This window comes from Anomaloglossus baeobatrachus, chromosome 8, assembly GCF_048569485.1.
Source record: "Anomaloglossus baeobatrachus isolate aAnoBae1 chromosome 8, aAnoBae1.hap1, whole genome shotgun sequence".
Taxonomy (NCBI): domain Eukaryota; kingdom Metazoa; phylum Chordata; class Amphibia; order Anura; family Aromobatidae; genus Anomaloglossus; species Anomaloglossus baeobatrachus.
In genome coordinates, this window is record NC_134360.1 from 179,842,718 (window position 1) to 179,860,072 (window position 17,355).

Below are 17,355 nucleotides of genomic sequence, written 5' to 3' on the forward strand. Positions count from 1 at the left end.
AGGTGGGGGGTGGGCACCAGGCCACCCTAACTCATGGGCCCCATAGTGGTGGCATGGCCTGCCACCATTGGCGGTACGCCACTGGGTGATGAGCTATGCATTACTTCCTCCAAAGCAGGTGGATTCATGCATTATGAGGAGATATTAGTCTGCACAGGGCCCCTATTATGTTCTGGCATAGGAGCCTCTCCTGTTTATGTCCGCCCCTGATGTACAGTTATACAGCAATATGCAGCAGGACAGATGAGATCCAGGGAAATATCCGATCGCCAGAAATGGGGTCAGGAAGGAATTTTTTCCCCCCCTGAGGTAGAACACTCCGGGGGGTTTCTTCGCCTTCCTCTGGATCTTTGGGTCCAGTGGCATTCATCAGGTCCGCAATGTCCGCAGCAAGTTCTGTGGTCTCCATCGTGGTCGGACCTGAGAGTCACTGTGATCCTTGTGTAATTTATTAAAGGGCCGGTAATATTTTCATTACAATGTTGCTTATTGCTAGTCCAATAAAATTAGAAAAAATTACAGATAATATATTGTGTTGTGTGTTTTATTTGTTTGCACCTCACCCTACACAGCGACAATTGGCGCAATACTCCAGAACGAGAGCCAGACATGACTGCTAATCCGGCCTCTGATAAAAAGTGTCTCATCTTCAGGGGGTTACAAAGAAATCATGGGGCCCCACTGCAGAAATTCTAATTGCGCACCCCTTCCCCCCCCCATGAACAAAAAAAAAGAATCTCCGTCTGGTCACAGAAAAGCATCTCACAACTTTACAGCCCTTACAAAGTAATTTTCCCCCTATTGAAGCTCCTAGATTCTCCTTTCAATGATTCCGGCAAAAGTGCCCCATAAACACTATGATCCCCCCACAGTGAGTTCCTCCACACGCCCAGTATAATGACCCTACTGTACCACCCCCCCTCAATTATCCGGAAAAGTATGGTGACCTCAACACAGTATAATCCCAAACTGAGATCACCAAACAGCCCTCCATGCATTATAATGGACCTAGATATAGTATTATTGCCCCCAACACAGACCTGAAATAGCCCTCCATAAAGTATAAAGCATAGACTTATCTAAGGGGGGGCTGGCAGGGCATCTACCCCGGGCGCAGCGGTCATCATTAGGCCTTGGTCCCACTTGCGCATTGCTTCTGATGTGAGAGCAATGGGACCCCCACTGATCAGCTATTCTTGGTGCAAGTGGTCGGAAATGCTCATTTCTGGATCTACTCCATTCTCTGTGTCCGCGGCCGTGTACTGCACATCCGCCTCATTGATTTTAATAGGAGGCTGCTGATCCAAAACTGAGCACTGACCACCTACCACCACCGACATGGCACCTAGGACAGGCGGTTGGCGGGGGTGCCGGGTTCCGGACCCCGACCAATGAGACATTGGTGACCTATCCTAAGGAAAGGCCACCAATGTTAAAGTAGTGGACAATCTCTTTGTTATAAGTCTTGTGCCGTCCGACAAGTTAAGGGTTACTATGTTTTTCTTTATATTGTTAGGAACATAAAAGGGGTTGTTCAAGTTTGTGAGGAGCCTGCAGTCACTCTGTGTGTCACTCTATGTGACTGCAGACTTCTGAATTCTCACAGTGTGCACACTGCACGCGGTCAGGATTCTATGGTGCCTGTGGTGAGAGTGGGAGGTTACGAAGCTGCAAGTATGCGATTTACATTGATGTGGTCACGTGCTGAACAGACATGCATGGCCTCGCTCAATGAAAATGAATTGACTGAGGCTGGACACATCAAATCAGAATGTGGCCAGAAGTATAAGAAGTATACAAATCGCATGCTTGTGCTCACATGATCGTCCACTCTCGTCACTGGCACCGGAGAATTGTAAAAGTGTGCAGAGCATGCACTGTAAGAATTCAGCAATCTGAAATCACGAATAGAGTCACTGCAGATTTTCATCTTAAACCTGGACAACCCCTTTAATTATAAAATTAAGCCAAGTAGTATCCTCAGTTCTAACAGCGTGTAATATACTCACTGTCAGAATTCAGCTCTGCTTGCTGGGTCCAGCATTCACCACATGGCTGCGCCACTCATCTGATTTTCATACGTGCATGTGACAATTAGCTTTTCTTCCTACATTTCTCATTGAGCATTGAGAGAATTATTAAGAGCAGCTCGTCATCACGTGACTAAGTATGCAAATCACATATGAATGATTGGTCACATGACGACCACCCAAGCTGCTTGGTGGTGGTGGTGGTGGTGGTGGGGGGCAAACTGAATTCTTGACCCTGGTGCTGGAAAGCCTAGATACAACTCTGTATAATGGCGCCCTCATAGCCCTCCAAACAATATTATTCCCCACTTTCCATTGGAGTCCTGTCTTATCACGTAGTTGTATTGTACACGCATGTGCACTGTCCAGCTGTGACACAATCTAGTGCACTCTTACCTCTACCTCTGTATTAGTGCTTCTTCATCCAGTGTGGAAATGTGATCTTGCGTACGCAAAACCAGAGGACGACAATCACTGAAAAGTAAAAGGGTAACAATGTTTTGACCTTTTGACTTTCAGGCTCCATATCTCATCATCCACAACAGCTTTCAGCGTAAGACGACCTTCATTTTATAGACAATCATCATGGCGATCTCATACATATTTCACTAGCAACTATTCAGCAAATAGTTAATTATACAGATTCTTATAATGTTACTGTATTGTTATTGTTTTGCTTCTGGTGGTGGAAAAATCCTTTTCTTCCTGTATACTATAAACTACAACCTGTTCTCACATTCCCTAATAGCTCAGTGTATTATTAGGTTTGTTCCCAAGTGAACGGTCACTGGTTCAAATGGAGAAGCAGCCATAAAGTTTTCCAAGAAATTAGAAACAGCATCATCCAGCTCATCCATAGCGGTCACTCAGCCAAGAAAGTTACCAAACTGCATCATGTGAGGCCATGACAGCTGGAAGAACAAGAAAAAGTCCGTCAATTCAAAAGCCAAGAGATGTCCAGGCAAAATATTGGAGTCAACAAATCGGCTCATCACAGGTCTATCTGTTCTGGTGGCAAACCTGGCAGTGGAGACAGCTCGTATATGTCATAATAGTGAGATCACAGATGACCATGCAAGCACCGTGCTACACTCATTACGCAAGTCTGGGATGGTGGCCCGAAAAAAATGGCGATGCCTCAACTTCAATATCATCATGAGAAGCTTTGGCTCAAGTAAAATACTAAAAATTAAAATGTAGATTTTTAGAAGCAAAACAGTAACAATGCAGTAACTTGACAAGAATTTGTATCACTAATAATATGCTAAATAGTTGCATGTCAAATTTATGTATGAGATAGGCAGGATGATTGTTTATAAAATGAGGGTCGTCTCACGCTCAAAGCTGTAGTGGATGGTGAGATATGGAGCCTGAAAGTCAAAAGTTCAAAACATTGTTACTAGTGATGAGCGGGCTTTACCATGCTCCGATGCTCGGGCCTCATAACAAGCAGTCAGACGCTCGGACGGTCTCAACTCATGTACCGAGTATAATAGAAGTCAATGGGAAACTCGAGTATTTTTCTGCAAGATATTTAGGAGAAATGCTCACGTTCCCCATTGACTTACTTTATACTCAGTAAAGGAGTTGAGACCGTCCGAGTGTCCACCTGCTGGTTACAAGTACTATCGTGTTTCCCCGAAAATAGGACCTCCCCCGAAAATAAGACCTAGCAGGAATTTTCAGGGAGGCTTCAATATAATTGAAGACGACCTTGCGTCACCTCGCGTAGGTGCTCAGGAGAAAAATATTTTTAAGAGTTTATGTAGGAACTCCGGCACACTGACTATTACCCATAGAGACTTAGAAAAGCAGAGGACACAATGGTTGATGTCAAAATCCTTTTCTTTTTATTTTGTGAGTGAAAAACGTGCAATGAGTGCTGTACAAAAAGTCCGCCAAATAGCGTTTCGGCCTATTTGGCCTTCTTCAGGTCGGAAAAGGCTTAAGAATGTCAAGACACGAAGTAGGTAGATGTGTGCAGGGCACTGTTGCTTGACCATATGTTGGATTGCTGCGTGGGTCAAAATATGTGGAATGTCAAGTTTTGGGTTCCACTATGAGTGGCGAGTGGTACTGTTATAAGAAAACGCATCCAATCCAGTATTTAAATACACATGATAGTGTGATGAGTCAAGAGCATATAGGGAGGGTCAGGGTTTCATCGGAGTCAATCTCCAAGGTGCGTGTCCTCAATGATTTTCAGCATATGGATGAACCTCTGGCGTGGTTCAGGATCAAGGAGTCCCTGAAGACATGTAATAATGCCTGGAATGATGTGTAGAAGCCAGGGGCTAGGAGCCAAAAATATGGTCAGGAGCATAGGGGATAATGGAGCAAACAGTTGCTGGTCCAGGTAACTACCTGAGACTCCACTGATTTTAATCTGGATGGGGGTCCATAGAGTATGATGGTAGGAATCCAGGTGGCATATGCCTGCGTGATTGTGGAGGTGAAACGCACGTCCTGTGAGTCACTGTGAAATCTAATGTGTGTGTGTCTATTATGAGTGTATGCTATCTGATGTGTGAGTGTGTGATCTGAAGTACTGTGTGTGTGTCGGCCAGACGCAGGGGAGGTGTGCACCACACCTGCTGGGAGATCACAGGGAGATCTGAGAGCCACACAGATGCCCGGGGCTGGTAAGTATGACGATCCTGGGAAGGGGGTCTGCTTTTTGTGGGGGGTAGACTTACCCCCAACCATGTCTCCTCGAGAATAAGACACCCCCTGAAAACAAGACCTAATGCTTTTTTAGGGGCAAAAAAAAAATATAAAGACAGTTTCTTATTTTCGGGGAAACAGGGTAGGTCAATCAATGTGTGGATGAAGGACCACCACATCAAAACCCTGTCTTGGCCAGCCCAATCTCCAGACCTGAATCCAATTGAAAACTTCTGGAATGTAATCAAGAGGAAGATGGATAGTCACAAGCCATCAAACAAATAACTGCTTAAATGTTTGCACCAGGAGTGGCATAATGTCACCCAAAAGCAGTGTGAAAGACTGTTGGAAAGCATGCCAAGACGCATGAAAGCTGTGATTAAAAATCATGGTTATTCCACAAAATATTAATTTCGCAACCCTTCCAGGGCAGTGGAGCTGAGAGGCAGCATCAGTGCCCACCCCGTCCTCATGTTGTGTATTTGATGCTGCCTCTCAGCTCCACTGCCCTGAGCAGACTGAGGTGCAGTGACACATACACAGCGCACCCCATCCTCATGGTGTGTATGCGGTACTGCACCTAAGTCTGCTCAGGCTAGTGGAGCCGAGAGGCAGTGACTCGTATATGAGAACTGACCTTCACAGTGCCAGACTAGCAACCATAAATAAAGGTAGACCAGACCCAAGTATGGTTCTGCTTTTAATTTATCTAAGATGCCGCATGGCACAATTGAGATTTGCCGTGACGTTGGCAGGGGTAGCTCAAAGAATTGATCAATTGTTTGCTAAAAATCTCATTTTGTATTATAGTACAGTTGGAATAAATCGGTGAATTTACACTATTTGATGCATGCCACGCTCAGATGTGCTGGCTCCCCCCTCTTTCAATATGATAACAACCCCAAACACACCTCCAAGATGACCACTGCCTTACTAAATAAACTGAGGGAAAAGGGGCATGACCTAAACTCTATTGAGCATCTGTGAGGCATCCTCAAAATGGAAGGTGGAGGCATGCAAGGTCTCTAATATCCAGCAGCTCTGTGATGTCCTCATGGAGGATGGAAGAGGATCCAGCAGCTCCTGTGAAACTCTACTGACCTCCATGCCCAAGAGAGTTAAGGCAGTGCTGGAAAATAATGGTGGTCATACAAAATATTGACACTTTAGGCACAATTTGTCCATTTGCACTTCAAAGTATACTCCCTTTTGTTGCCAGTGGTTTAGCCATTAATGACTGTGTGTTGAATTATTTAGAGGACACCAAATTTACACTGTTACACAAGCTGCACACCGACTACTGTACATTGTATTAGGCCGAGGCCACACAGGGATTACTGGGAGTGCTCGCATGACACTCGGCTCATGCTCGCAGCACAGCGGGAGCCGAGTGTCATGCAAGTGTCATGCAACTGTGGTCTGATCGTGCGATCAGACCACAGTTGTGGAGGGGAGGGAAGGATTTATCTCCCTATCTTCTAGGTTGCCGGCTGATGCGAGAATTGCACTGCTCTTGCATTACACCGGTGTAACAACAGCAGTGCGATGTTTCTCTCACCCCATAGACTTAAATGGGTGCGAGTAGAACAGATTCGCATTCCATCCACAGTGTGCTGTGACTGTTTTCTCGGTCAGATTAGGGCTGAGAAAACAATCTCTCATGGGTGCTGCCCCATAGAGTAATATTGGTCCGAGTGGAATGCAATTTTCTATCGCATTCCAATTGCACCGTTTTTCTCGCGGCGTGTCCTAGGCCTTAAAGTGTCATATCTGCAGTGTTCTCCCATAAAAGGATATAATAAACTTACAAAATGTGAGGGGTCAATAAACCTACACACGCACGCGCACACACGCACACACACACACTGTATTGAGTATTCAGTTGCGACCTCTGGAATGCTCATCGTCAGAGACCGATTGGAGTGCTGGTAGTAGAGATGAAGACACTGGAGAGTGAGTATTAGACGAGGACTTCTATTTAAAAGCACCACTCAAGAATTGGAAGATGTTTTGTAGGGAAGAAGGGGCTAAAATTCCTCCAAGCCGATTTGCAGACTAATCAACAATTACCCGAAGTGTTTAAATGCAGTTATTACTGCACAAGAGGGTCACACCGGATACTCCGAGCAAAGAGTCACATAGTTTTGTCAGTCACATGCATGTGATATTGGTTGAATCATTTTCTTAAGAAAACTAAAATAAAAAGGCAATCTTATTGGTTTGATCTGGTCGCTTTACTTTTAGGACTTGTGAGAAAACCTGATGTAGTTTTAGGTTAAAGTTGTACAGAAAAATGGAACATTTCTTCTCCATTCTAAATCCTTTATGAATCATAAATATGAAAATCTCGGAATGATTAGGTGATACAGAGCACACGACTTAGAACCCGTCTAAGGATATGTGCGCACTAGACTTTTTTTCACGCTGCGTTTTTTGTGCGTTTTTACCGCGTTTTTTGAGCACTGCATTCAATGAGTGAAAAACGCAGAAATAATTAACATGCTGCGTTTTTGTGGTCACCACAAAAACACTGCTACAAAAAAACGCTGTGCGCGGACAGCACTTCTGAAAACCCATAGACATTGCTGGGGAAGCAATGTCACAGCGTTTTCTGCACAAAAACGCAGTAAAAAACGCCGCAAAAATGTCTAGTGTGCACAGGGCCTAAGACTGCTTTCACACATCCGTTTTTTGCCATCAGGCACAATCCGGCAAAGAAACTGATGCGATGGACTCGGCGAAAAAACGGATCAGTCGCCTAAGTTTTTTCATGCGTTCCTTCCGTTTGACAAATCCGTTGTGATACTGAGCATGCGCAGCTCAAAAAAACGTATCCTTCGTTGGATTCCATCATATGCCGGATGATGACGGATCAGGCGCCCATAGGCTTCCATTATATAACATGCCAAACGTCTCCGAATCCGGCGTGGTCCGTTTTTTTACCGGAGACAAAAAAACGTTGCATGCTGCGTCCTGTCCGGCAGACGGACGAAGACATTTCGCCGCATGCAACGCAAGGCCATCCAGCAAAATACGGCGCTAATACCAGTCTATGAGGAATAAAACGGATTCGACGCCAGATCCATTTTATCCGCAATTCGCCAGATTGTGCCTGACGGCAAAAAACAGATGTGCGAAAGCAGCCTAAAAGAAACAACTAATGACGGCACAGCTTTCATTCTGCATTCTCTGATTATTTTTTTTTATGTCTGAGTTTTTACAATATGGGGCTACATAAATAGTCAAATATAAAATTATTGATAAGAAAGAGGAATTTTGTAAAATAAGCAGAAGCGTTAAAGCAGTTATTATTAAAAAAGGAGAAATAAACCTAATCTTAATAACAACAATGTATTGAAGCAAGAGTAAAGAATACAGAAGACAGAGAGAAATGATAGAAATATAAGGTTTATTGTCATTAAACAAAGGAGAGGTAAGTGCACTTAATACAGACAAGGAAAGTCAGCATTTCTCTAGAATTACCAGCACAAGGATTTACACGTATATTGGGTATTTAACACCAGAGGGCAGCAGAGAGTCAAGGACTGGGAGGCATCACTGGTTTATCATTATTAGCTCCGTTTGTACAGCATTAGATTAGTATTTTACACCTAAAATACATGAAACAATGCTACCGTTTTCCAAAATAAAAAATTGGCTGCCAATGAAAAATTAAAAAAAAGACAAATATAATAAAAAAAATTATATAAAAAAATATCTTGGCTGCTGAACACAAAAAATAAATAAAAGAAATAAAATAAAAAAATTAAAAAAAAATTATATAATATATATATTACACCTATCAATAGAAGCCTACTCCTTCCCCTGCAATGTGTAGGAAACACTGAGCATAGCCGACTGCGCCAAATATTTGTTCCATGCACTTACTATAAAAAGTTATATTATTCAGCAGTCATTCCAGGACATGAAGAATACGGTCAGTGCTGTCAATGTAGATGGATTTGAGATAAGAATAAATACCGTAATAGGAGCATGAATAACAAACAGGACCATATATAAATAAAAAAGGTTATAAAATGTAATAAAAATAAAAACGTTCAAATGTCATGTCTCCGAGAATCTGCCTAGAGAGTATCACTTCTTACTTGGAGCAAAAACGCTAAATGCCCCCATTCACATTAGGACGATCGTTGGGCTGACGGCTCTCTACTGACTCCCCCATACACAAATAATTTTGGCTAGAGGCATAATCATTGGGTAAATCCCAAAAGATAACAAAAGGGTCAGGCGTTAAAATTATAATTTTTCGACTCCCCGTCATCAGTCAGTGGGGGTCGGAAGCCCCCATGTAGATTGTTGGCCAATCCTGCGGACATCAGAAGGTCCTCTTGACTTTAGTCTGTCATGTATGGGGGGGTCTTTAAGGCTGTCAAACATATTAAAGTTAACGGAACCCACTGATTCCTACTGGGAAAAAAAATCATCTAATGCTTATGGGGCCTCCGACTCCCCCTTATGATGCTAGGGGACATAAGGGTCAGGTAATTTGAATTTAAAGGAGTTTTCTGAAAAACCTAATAAAAAGTAAATAATATACAAAAAGATATGCTTTACTGCACTCTGTCAGGATTTTAATGATGGCATCTGACATACATTTGTGCAGCGCCGCTTTGATTTCAGAAGACGTGCAGTAGGACATGGACTGCGTGAAGCACAAGAGAGAGATGCACTAAAATGGTCAGGCTGATTGAGATGGATGTTCATTCTCAGTTAGCTGAAAAAAGTTGTTTATCTTCTGCTTTAGTCCAGCTCCACTGAGTGTCCTGTCAAGTTGACTGATGTGCGTTCACAATGCCTAACAGTCTGAGAATACGTGGCAGGTGAGTTTCAGCTCCTTTCACTTGGGGTTGCGGCTGGGCGATGGCCATTGCGGCTGGGCGATGGCCAATGCGGCTGGGCGATGGCCAATGCGGCTGGGCGATGGCCAATGCGGCTGGGCGATGGCCAATGCGGCTGGGCGATGGCCAATGCTGCAGCGCGATGGCCAATGCTGCAGCGCGATGGCCAATGCTGCAGCGCGATGGCCAATGCTGCAGCGCGATGGCCAATGCTGCAGCGCGATGGCCAATGCTGCAGCGCGATGGCCAATGCTGCAGCGCGATGGCCAATGCTGCAGCGCGATGGCCAATGCTGCAGCGCGATGGCCAATGCTGCTGTGGTGCTGTGCCCTAAAGACATGGGCTCTTTGCATGGGTGCTATGGTATACCAGGTCGCTGCCCCAGCTGGTGCACGTTTCGGTGGTGGTCAGTGCATGGCGCCCCACCTCCCGTGTCAGGGAACCACTGAGCAGTTTGAGACATAGCAGTAGAATACATACTGTCTGATCAGAATGTTAAACCAAGAACCCTTTTCATTTTTGTAAATTTTTGCTTGACCGCAATAGTTCACTGTATGGATATCTTTTTTTCTACAGTTATAGCACTCAAAAAATATAACCCTTTGCCTGCAATATTTCACTTTTACCCCCTTTGGCCAAGCATTTAGGTATAGGAGGCAGTCAGGATAAATCGTTTTTTTCGCTGGGGTGACAACCATCTCATAATTATGGCAAGTAGTTCCACACTGGATAAAAAAAAATCTACATCTTTTTGTAACCTTGTGTGGAGCTTGTGATATGGGAGTTCTCTGACAACAGATGTCTTGACAGGAAAACCAATAATCTGAAGTCATGGGTAAACCAGGGTCAGCAGGGTTGGATTTCTACCAGCCTGATCCTTTGTTTTCTTGAGTTATAACCACCACCAGGTGTCTGGCAGCCGCCTATACACATAATGATATAACACCCTCACTGTCTGAGCAGCCATGTGTCTAGAGATGTTGGGGGTAGTAGCCGTCAGCCAACAATAAACTTGAGTGGGTGGTCAGCCTTGTGGTCTGTCATGGTAAGAAGACTAATCATTGACACCTTATATGAAGTGATAGAAGACACTGCTACTCATGTACAAATATTTTATAGATTTGGGGGGTAAACACTGCAAAGGAACGTTTGAAACTTGAAGAACTCCACTTCTTGAAAAGTCATGTACAGACCCCGTGATGACACAATGAGCACTCACTTGGATATACAGTGGGTGAAATAAGTGTTGAACACGCCGCCAATTTTCTAAAAAATATATGTATTTCTAAAAGGTACTATTGACATTAATTTGTCAAGAGATGTTGGTAACTATCCATCCAATCCACACAGGAAAAGAAATCAAACCATAGAGGGCCATAAATTTAATGATGTGTAATAATGAGAAATGACAGGGAAATAAATGATTAATATCAGCTGGTTCTACTGATGGCCTATAAAAAGGTGTCTCATGACTTAAGTGCCACACAAGAAACATCTCGTGATGGGTAAAACCAGTGAGCTGCCTCAAGACCTTCACAACCTTATAGTTCCAAAACATAGTGATGGCATTGGTTACAGAAGAATTTCTAAACTATTGAAGGTTCCAGTGACTGTTGGGGCCATAATCAGAGTGGAAAGAACATGATTTCACCATAAAGTGGCCTTGACCAATTGCTCCACGCACGATTTTAGATGGAGGCATGAAAAGAATTATTGTAAGAGTTGTCCAAGAGTCAAGAACCACCTGTGGAGAGCTACAGAAAGACCTGGAATTAGCAGGTACAATTGTTTTAAAGAAAACAATAAGTAATGCACTCAACCTCTATGGCCTGTATGCACGCTCATCACACAAAACTCCACTATTGGACAAAAAGCATACTCAAGCACGTTTAAAGTTTGCTCAACAACATTTAGAGAAGCCTGTGAAATACTATGGGAATACAGTCTGGTCAGATGAGACCAAAATCTAACTCTTTGGATGTCATAACACATACTGTTTGAAGGTCAAAAGGCACTGCATAGCACTCCAAAAACACCATACCAACAGTGAAGTTTGGAGGTAGAAATAACATCATGGTATGGGGCTGTTTTTCAGCATACAGCACTGACAAACATCAGGTCATTAAAGAAGGCTAAATGGACAAATGTACCAAGACATTCTTGATAAAAATCTGCTGCCATCTACCAGGATGACGAAGATGAAACAAGGGTGGATATTTCAGCAAGACAATGATCCCAAACACAAAGTCAAAGAAGCTCTCAACTGTTTTCAGAGAAAGAAAATAAAGCTGCTGGAATACCCCAGCCAATCACCGGAGCTGAATCCAATAGAAAATTTATATAAGGAACTAAAGCTCAGAGTTCATAGAAGGAGCCCACGGAACCTTCAGGATTTGAACTGTTTGTGTGGAAAAATGGGCCAAAATCACACCTGAGCAATGCAGGCGACTAGTTCTCCATACAGAAGGCTTCTTGATCACCAACAAAGGCTTTTATAAGAAGTATTGAATATGTTTCAGTAAGTTTGTTCAATACTTTTTCCCTGTGTCAATTCTCGTTATTACACATCCCTAAATTTATGGATATCTATGGTTTGATTTTTTTTCTTGCCTGTGGATTGGATGGGTTGTTACTGAAATCTGGTGAGCAATTGTTAATAGCACCTTTAGAAATATATTTGCTTAGAAATATGGTGACGTGTTCAATACTTATTTCACCCACACTGTGAATTTTCTTGAGATCAGTAGAGGCTCCATACGAGCCTCCCCTCTAAAGAATAAAGTGACTTGTGTGATGATAATGTGGCACCGGAGGTTTGTATGAACGTGACAGGGCTCTGCCCCTAATAAAAACTACAGAGAGAAGATTACAGACCGCACACAGGGAAAAGCTCGGCGTGGACTGCTGCGGGGGCAAGTTATGTGGCACTCTGGTAATTGGTAGGGGTCTTCATTACTAAAATAAAAAATCAAATAGTGCACTATCTGATCCCCAATTGCTATCCAAATAAGTCAAATGACAGCAAGCACCCCCTGCTGGTGATGTAAAGACATTTGACTGGTGAAAAGGGGGGCTGATACATTATTTGGGAGCACCAGACATGATCCAGTTACCAAAACGCAAAGAAAAACATTGTCACATACTACAGTGATCCAGCTAAGAGTCAGATTCATTGGCTAAGGTGAGGGACACAACGGTCACAAAGAAACCACAAAAAATTAGATCTCTTGCAGAATGAAAGAATCTTTTAAAAAGGGGTCGTCCTCTCCTTACATGGGTAAGGCCTAAGCCACACGGCGAGAAAATCGGTGCGAGTGGAGTGCGATAAAACATCGCATTCCACTCGGACCAATATTAGCCTGTGTGTCAGCACACATGAGCTATTATTTTCTCAGCCCTAATCAGACCAAGAAAACAATCACAGCATGCTGCGGATGCAATGCAATCCTTGTTTCCCTCGCACCCATTTAAGTGTATGGGGCGAGAGAAAAATCGCACCGGTGTACCGCGGGTGCAGGGCGAGAATGGCAATAGCCAGCAACGGAGGACAGAGGGAGATAAATCCCTCCCTCCCCTCTGCAGCGCCAACCCGCCCCTCCTCAGTGCCGGCCCCTCGCAGCTGAGGTCCGCTTGCACGGTCGGAGCTCAGTCGCAGGGACACTCGGCTCTGCTATATTGCCATCGTGAGGTGAGTGTCATGCGAGGGGATCGCAGTAATTGCAGTGTGGCCCCAGCCTAAAACTGTATATTGCCTGTAAAAGCAACTAACCATAACGCACACCCATACAAGTCTATGGGTGCGTGTGAAACAGCAGACTGCACTCGAATGACAACTGAGTGTAGTCTGATATACGCATAGACAGGCAGCAAAGAAGATAGAGAGATTGAGCTCCCTCTTCTCCGCACCTGTGATCAGATTCACACAGTAAAGATACTCTGCTCACGCTCACAGCAGAGTTTAAGCTGAGTGTCATTAGCATATCGCATCGGATGCTATACGCTCATCTGACCCCGGCCTCATATTCACCCTCTGGTGTTTTCAACTCTTTTCGACGCCACTCACTCTCCCACTGTGCCATCTTGTGACTGCCCGGAAGTCAGAAGTTACATCACTAGTGCTCAATGCAACTCTATGATAGCCAGAACGAAAACACTGGAGCTGCCGGCAGGTCACAAGTGGAGGAGGAAGTTCGACAGTAGCACCACGGATAACATAAGAAGACACCGGAGGGGACGTATAATATGGGTCAGGGAACCTAAATTTAAAGCATCAAGCCAGCGGGGAGATAAATAAAACAAAATGGAGGGGTGCTGTAAAAATTGTCTTTGTTCTCAAGGACTCAGGGATATTTTATTCTATTATATACTACTTATTGTCTTGGTTACCAGCCATCGCTGCAATTTGTAACAAGATCCAAAAAAATACAATTAATGTAAAGTTTGGTTCCCCATACACAATAGGAGCCATCGATTTGGCCGGTATCTCTATATGAGTGCTCCTGTGTACTCTATGAGAGCCGCTGCCAGACTTCTCTAGTTTAAAGTTTGTCTTGCCAAAAACAGAAGAAACGGTGGCCCGAAATTGAGCATGCTGGATCCTTATCTCCCCCAATATCCTCTGACAGGGGGAAAGTCGTGTGCCCCCATAAACCAATATGGTCGGTCAAGCCCACCAAGATCAGCAGTTTTGGCTGATGTGAGTGTAATGTGTATGGGGGGCTATAGACTGAGCCTTCCAACCAACAACTACATCCATAAATGTGGCCAAGTGTTCCTATCTGGACAATAGGGACCTCACTTTTGTGGCTACCAGAAGCTTAAGAAGAGCTTCTAATGAGCTTTAGACGTTTTTCATCATGAGATCCTGTTTGATGTATTGGCGCCACACCTTACAATCACACCTACCTATATATATATCACTACAACCACGGGAAAAAAACTGGGAAGAAAGACAAGAGGCAATGCGTCGTAAAAAATCATACAAAAGGAGGAAGATGAAAAGAAGAATCTCCAAGCCTCAGGTCTCGCGCTCTACATACAGAAGCTTGGGTGGATGTGAGACTTCTGTACATTCATAAAACGACCCTCCCCACGCCGGGCTTTATTCCTAAGCTGACAGCTTTATTATATCACCTTTGTGTACAATGCCTTTTGTCTTTATTGCGTTATGTGTTGGTTGAAAACTGCCCCATGATAAATATATCTGACCTCCACATATTAGAACGGCGGCCTTTTGTGAGAGAGGAAACTTACAAGTCCTGAAGGAGCTTCCGCGTCACCAAAAGGCTCCCCCAGAGATGGTGCGTGCCACCAGGTGTTCTCATGAACCCAGCTTATGTTGACTAGGGCTATCTGTGCAGCAGTTTTCCTCGAGATATATCACGGATATAACCTAATAATCTAAAAGCCGAAAGCATAAACTAACACATCAGAGACGGGTACAAATCCGACTGTCTTTTTTGGAGACGCACGGTACTTAAGTTATAGCGAACAGTGCAATCACAGAGTACAAATACGGCAGACGCCCCCGATGTGACAAACACAAGACCGGACCAATTCAATCTACGTTCTTGCGTCTTTCCTCTATGTTCACACTGCAATCTCATCGTCCAGACTGTCCCCCAGCATGTCTCTGTGCAGAACGTGAGCCAGCCTCCCCCCATCGTCCTGCAAGGACTCCCTCTCTTCACTCTCATCAGTGTTGGATTCATATTCAGAGGCAATTCCAGATTCTCTGAACCTATAGAGCTCAAGGCTGCCAAGCAGTTCGCCAGCTCCTTCCCCCTCGCCTGGAACAAAGCGGTAACACTGCACCTTCACCAAGCAGTCTGTCCTACCTAACGGGCTGCCCAGCTGGAAGGAAGGATCGGGATCGCTCAGTGGCGGTAGATCTTCCGGTTTCGGCGTTGAAGCATCGCAAAGCACTGGAAGGACGCTGGAACGGAAAGTGATTTCAAGGAGGCTGTCCTGAGATCCCACTGCAAGGAAATAGGAAATTAGAGGTTAGTGAGAAATATACACAATGGTGGCAAATATAGGCAACACCGAAGACGCTTAGGAAACCCACAAAGACAGGAGAAGAACAGCAAGGAGCAACTTTCCTAAGATCTCACTCTGGCAACCCCATAAATTAGTAAAGGCCAGAAAAAAGTATTGGGATGTATGTCTTAATTATTATATTCAAGTGTTTCATCACATCCCACTGCCCTGGGTATATAATATCTGACCCCGAGCCATGCCCTCTACCTTTACTGATAGTTGTTAAAGAATGTGTCGTGGTAAAGAGCTCACTGATACCGGTACATTCTTGTAATATGAAGAAGTCCGTTCATGACATTTCTTCCCTCCTTTATATTCCCCAATCACCTTTCAGTGATATTAAAAAAAAGGAAGGAACCGCCTAAACTCAGCCACAAAGTGGAGACCACGTAATGTTACAGAATGGTGTCACCGAGTGCTGAGGAGCAGAGGGCAAAAGTGTCACCAATGCTCTAGTGACTCCATAACTCTAGAGACCAAACAACTTCTGGTATTAACCTCAGCACAAACACTGCGACCCCGCCGAGAGCTTCATGGCGGAACAGTTGTAAGAAGCCGTACATCAAGCACAATGCCAACCATCGGGTGGAGTGGTGTAAATCAATACGACACTGGAGTAGTGGAAATGTCATAGAATCATAGAATGGTACAGTAGAGTTGGAAGGGACCTCAAGGGCCATCGGGTCCAACCCCCTGTGAGTGCAGGTTTTCCTAAATCATCCCAGCTATATGTTTATCCAGTTTCCGCTTGAAGATTTCCATTGAGGAAGAGCTCACTACCTCCCGTGGCTGCCTGTTCCACTCTCTGACTGCCCTCACTGTCCGAAAGGTTTTTCTAATGTCTAATCTGAATCTCACTCCTTTATGTTTCATCCCATTACTTCTTGTACTTCCTTGTGCTAATGATATTTGTAGACCGCTATTATGTCTCCTCTCAGCCTTCTCTTTTTCAAACTAAACATCCCTAGCTTTTAGCCGTTCTTCATATGGCATGGTTTGCAGACCTTCTACCATCTTGGTTGCTCTTCTCTGGATTTGCTCCAATATATCGATGTCTTTCTTGAATTAAATGTGTTCTGTGGAGTGGCGGATCATATGTCTAACATCTGATGGAGGAGCCTGGACTTTTTGAATACTAGGAGAACATTAAATGTATGACTGCATTGTGCCAGCTGTAAAGTTTGGTGGTGGAGGGATATTGTTACGGGCTTGTTTTTCAGGGGTCAGCATCAATAAAGGGAAATCTTCATGCTTCAGCACACAAGACATTTTGTCCCTTTGCAGCTTCCAACTTTGTGAGAATAGTTTGGGGCGGCCCTTTTTTGTTCCCCATTACTGAGCCCAGTGCACACACCAAGGTTCATACAGGCATGTTGAGTTTAGTGTCGGCAGCCGAGAGCCCTGAGCTCAACCCCAACAAACACTCTTTCGTCCAGAATCAGTGTCTGACCTCACAAATGCTCCCCTGAATGACCAGGAAAGATTCCTTGCCTATAGATCGGACTCTGCATGAGCAATGTGACAGGTTCCCTTTCATTATTAAAAAAAAAAAGAGGAAGCAAAGTCCCTTATAATATTTCATAAATATTCTTTGAAAAGAACATAAATCATCAATTGCACGTTAGTTTTAGGCCGGCTTTGCACATTACGACATCGCATGCCGATGCTGCGATGTCGAGGGCGATAGTCCCCGCCCCCGTCGCACGTGCGATATCTTGTGATAGCTGCCGTAGCGAACATTATCGCTACGCCAGCTTCACATG

The 17,355-nt window shown here is 44.2% G+C and overlaps 1 protein-coding gene across 4 annotated transcripts in view; it reads right to left on the minus strand.

The window, feature by feature from the left end:
* Positions 1-17,355, minus strand: part of NOS1AP (nitric oxide synthase 1 adaptor protein) — a 167,742-nt gene that overhangs the window by 40,904 nt on the left and 109,483 nt on the right. For 2 of the 4 annotated variants that reach the window (XM_075322266.1, XM_075322267.1), the window contains exon 10: positions 15,391-15,531. In XM_075322266.1, the coding sequence (XP_075178381.1) occupies positions 15,391-15,531 (141 nt within the window). Of the gene's footprint in view, positions 1-8,069; positions 15,532-17,355 lie in introns of those variants that run through there. The other 2 variants (XM_075322268.1, XM_075322269.1) reach the window with 1 other exon arrangement.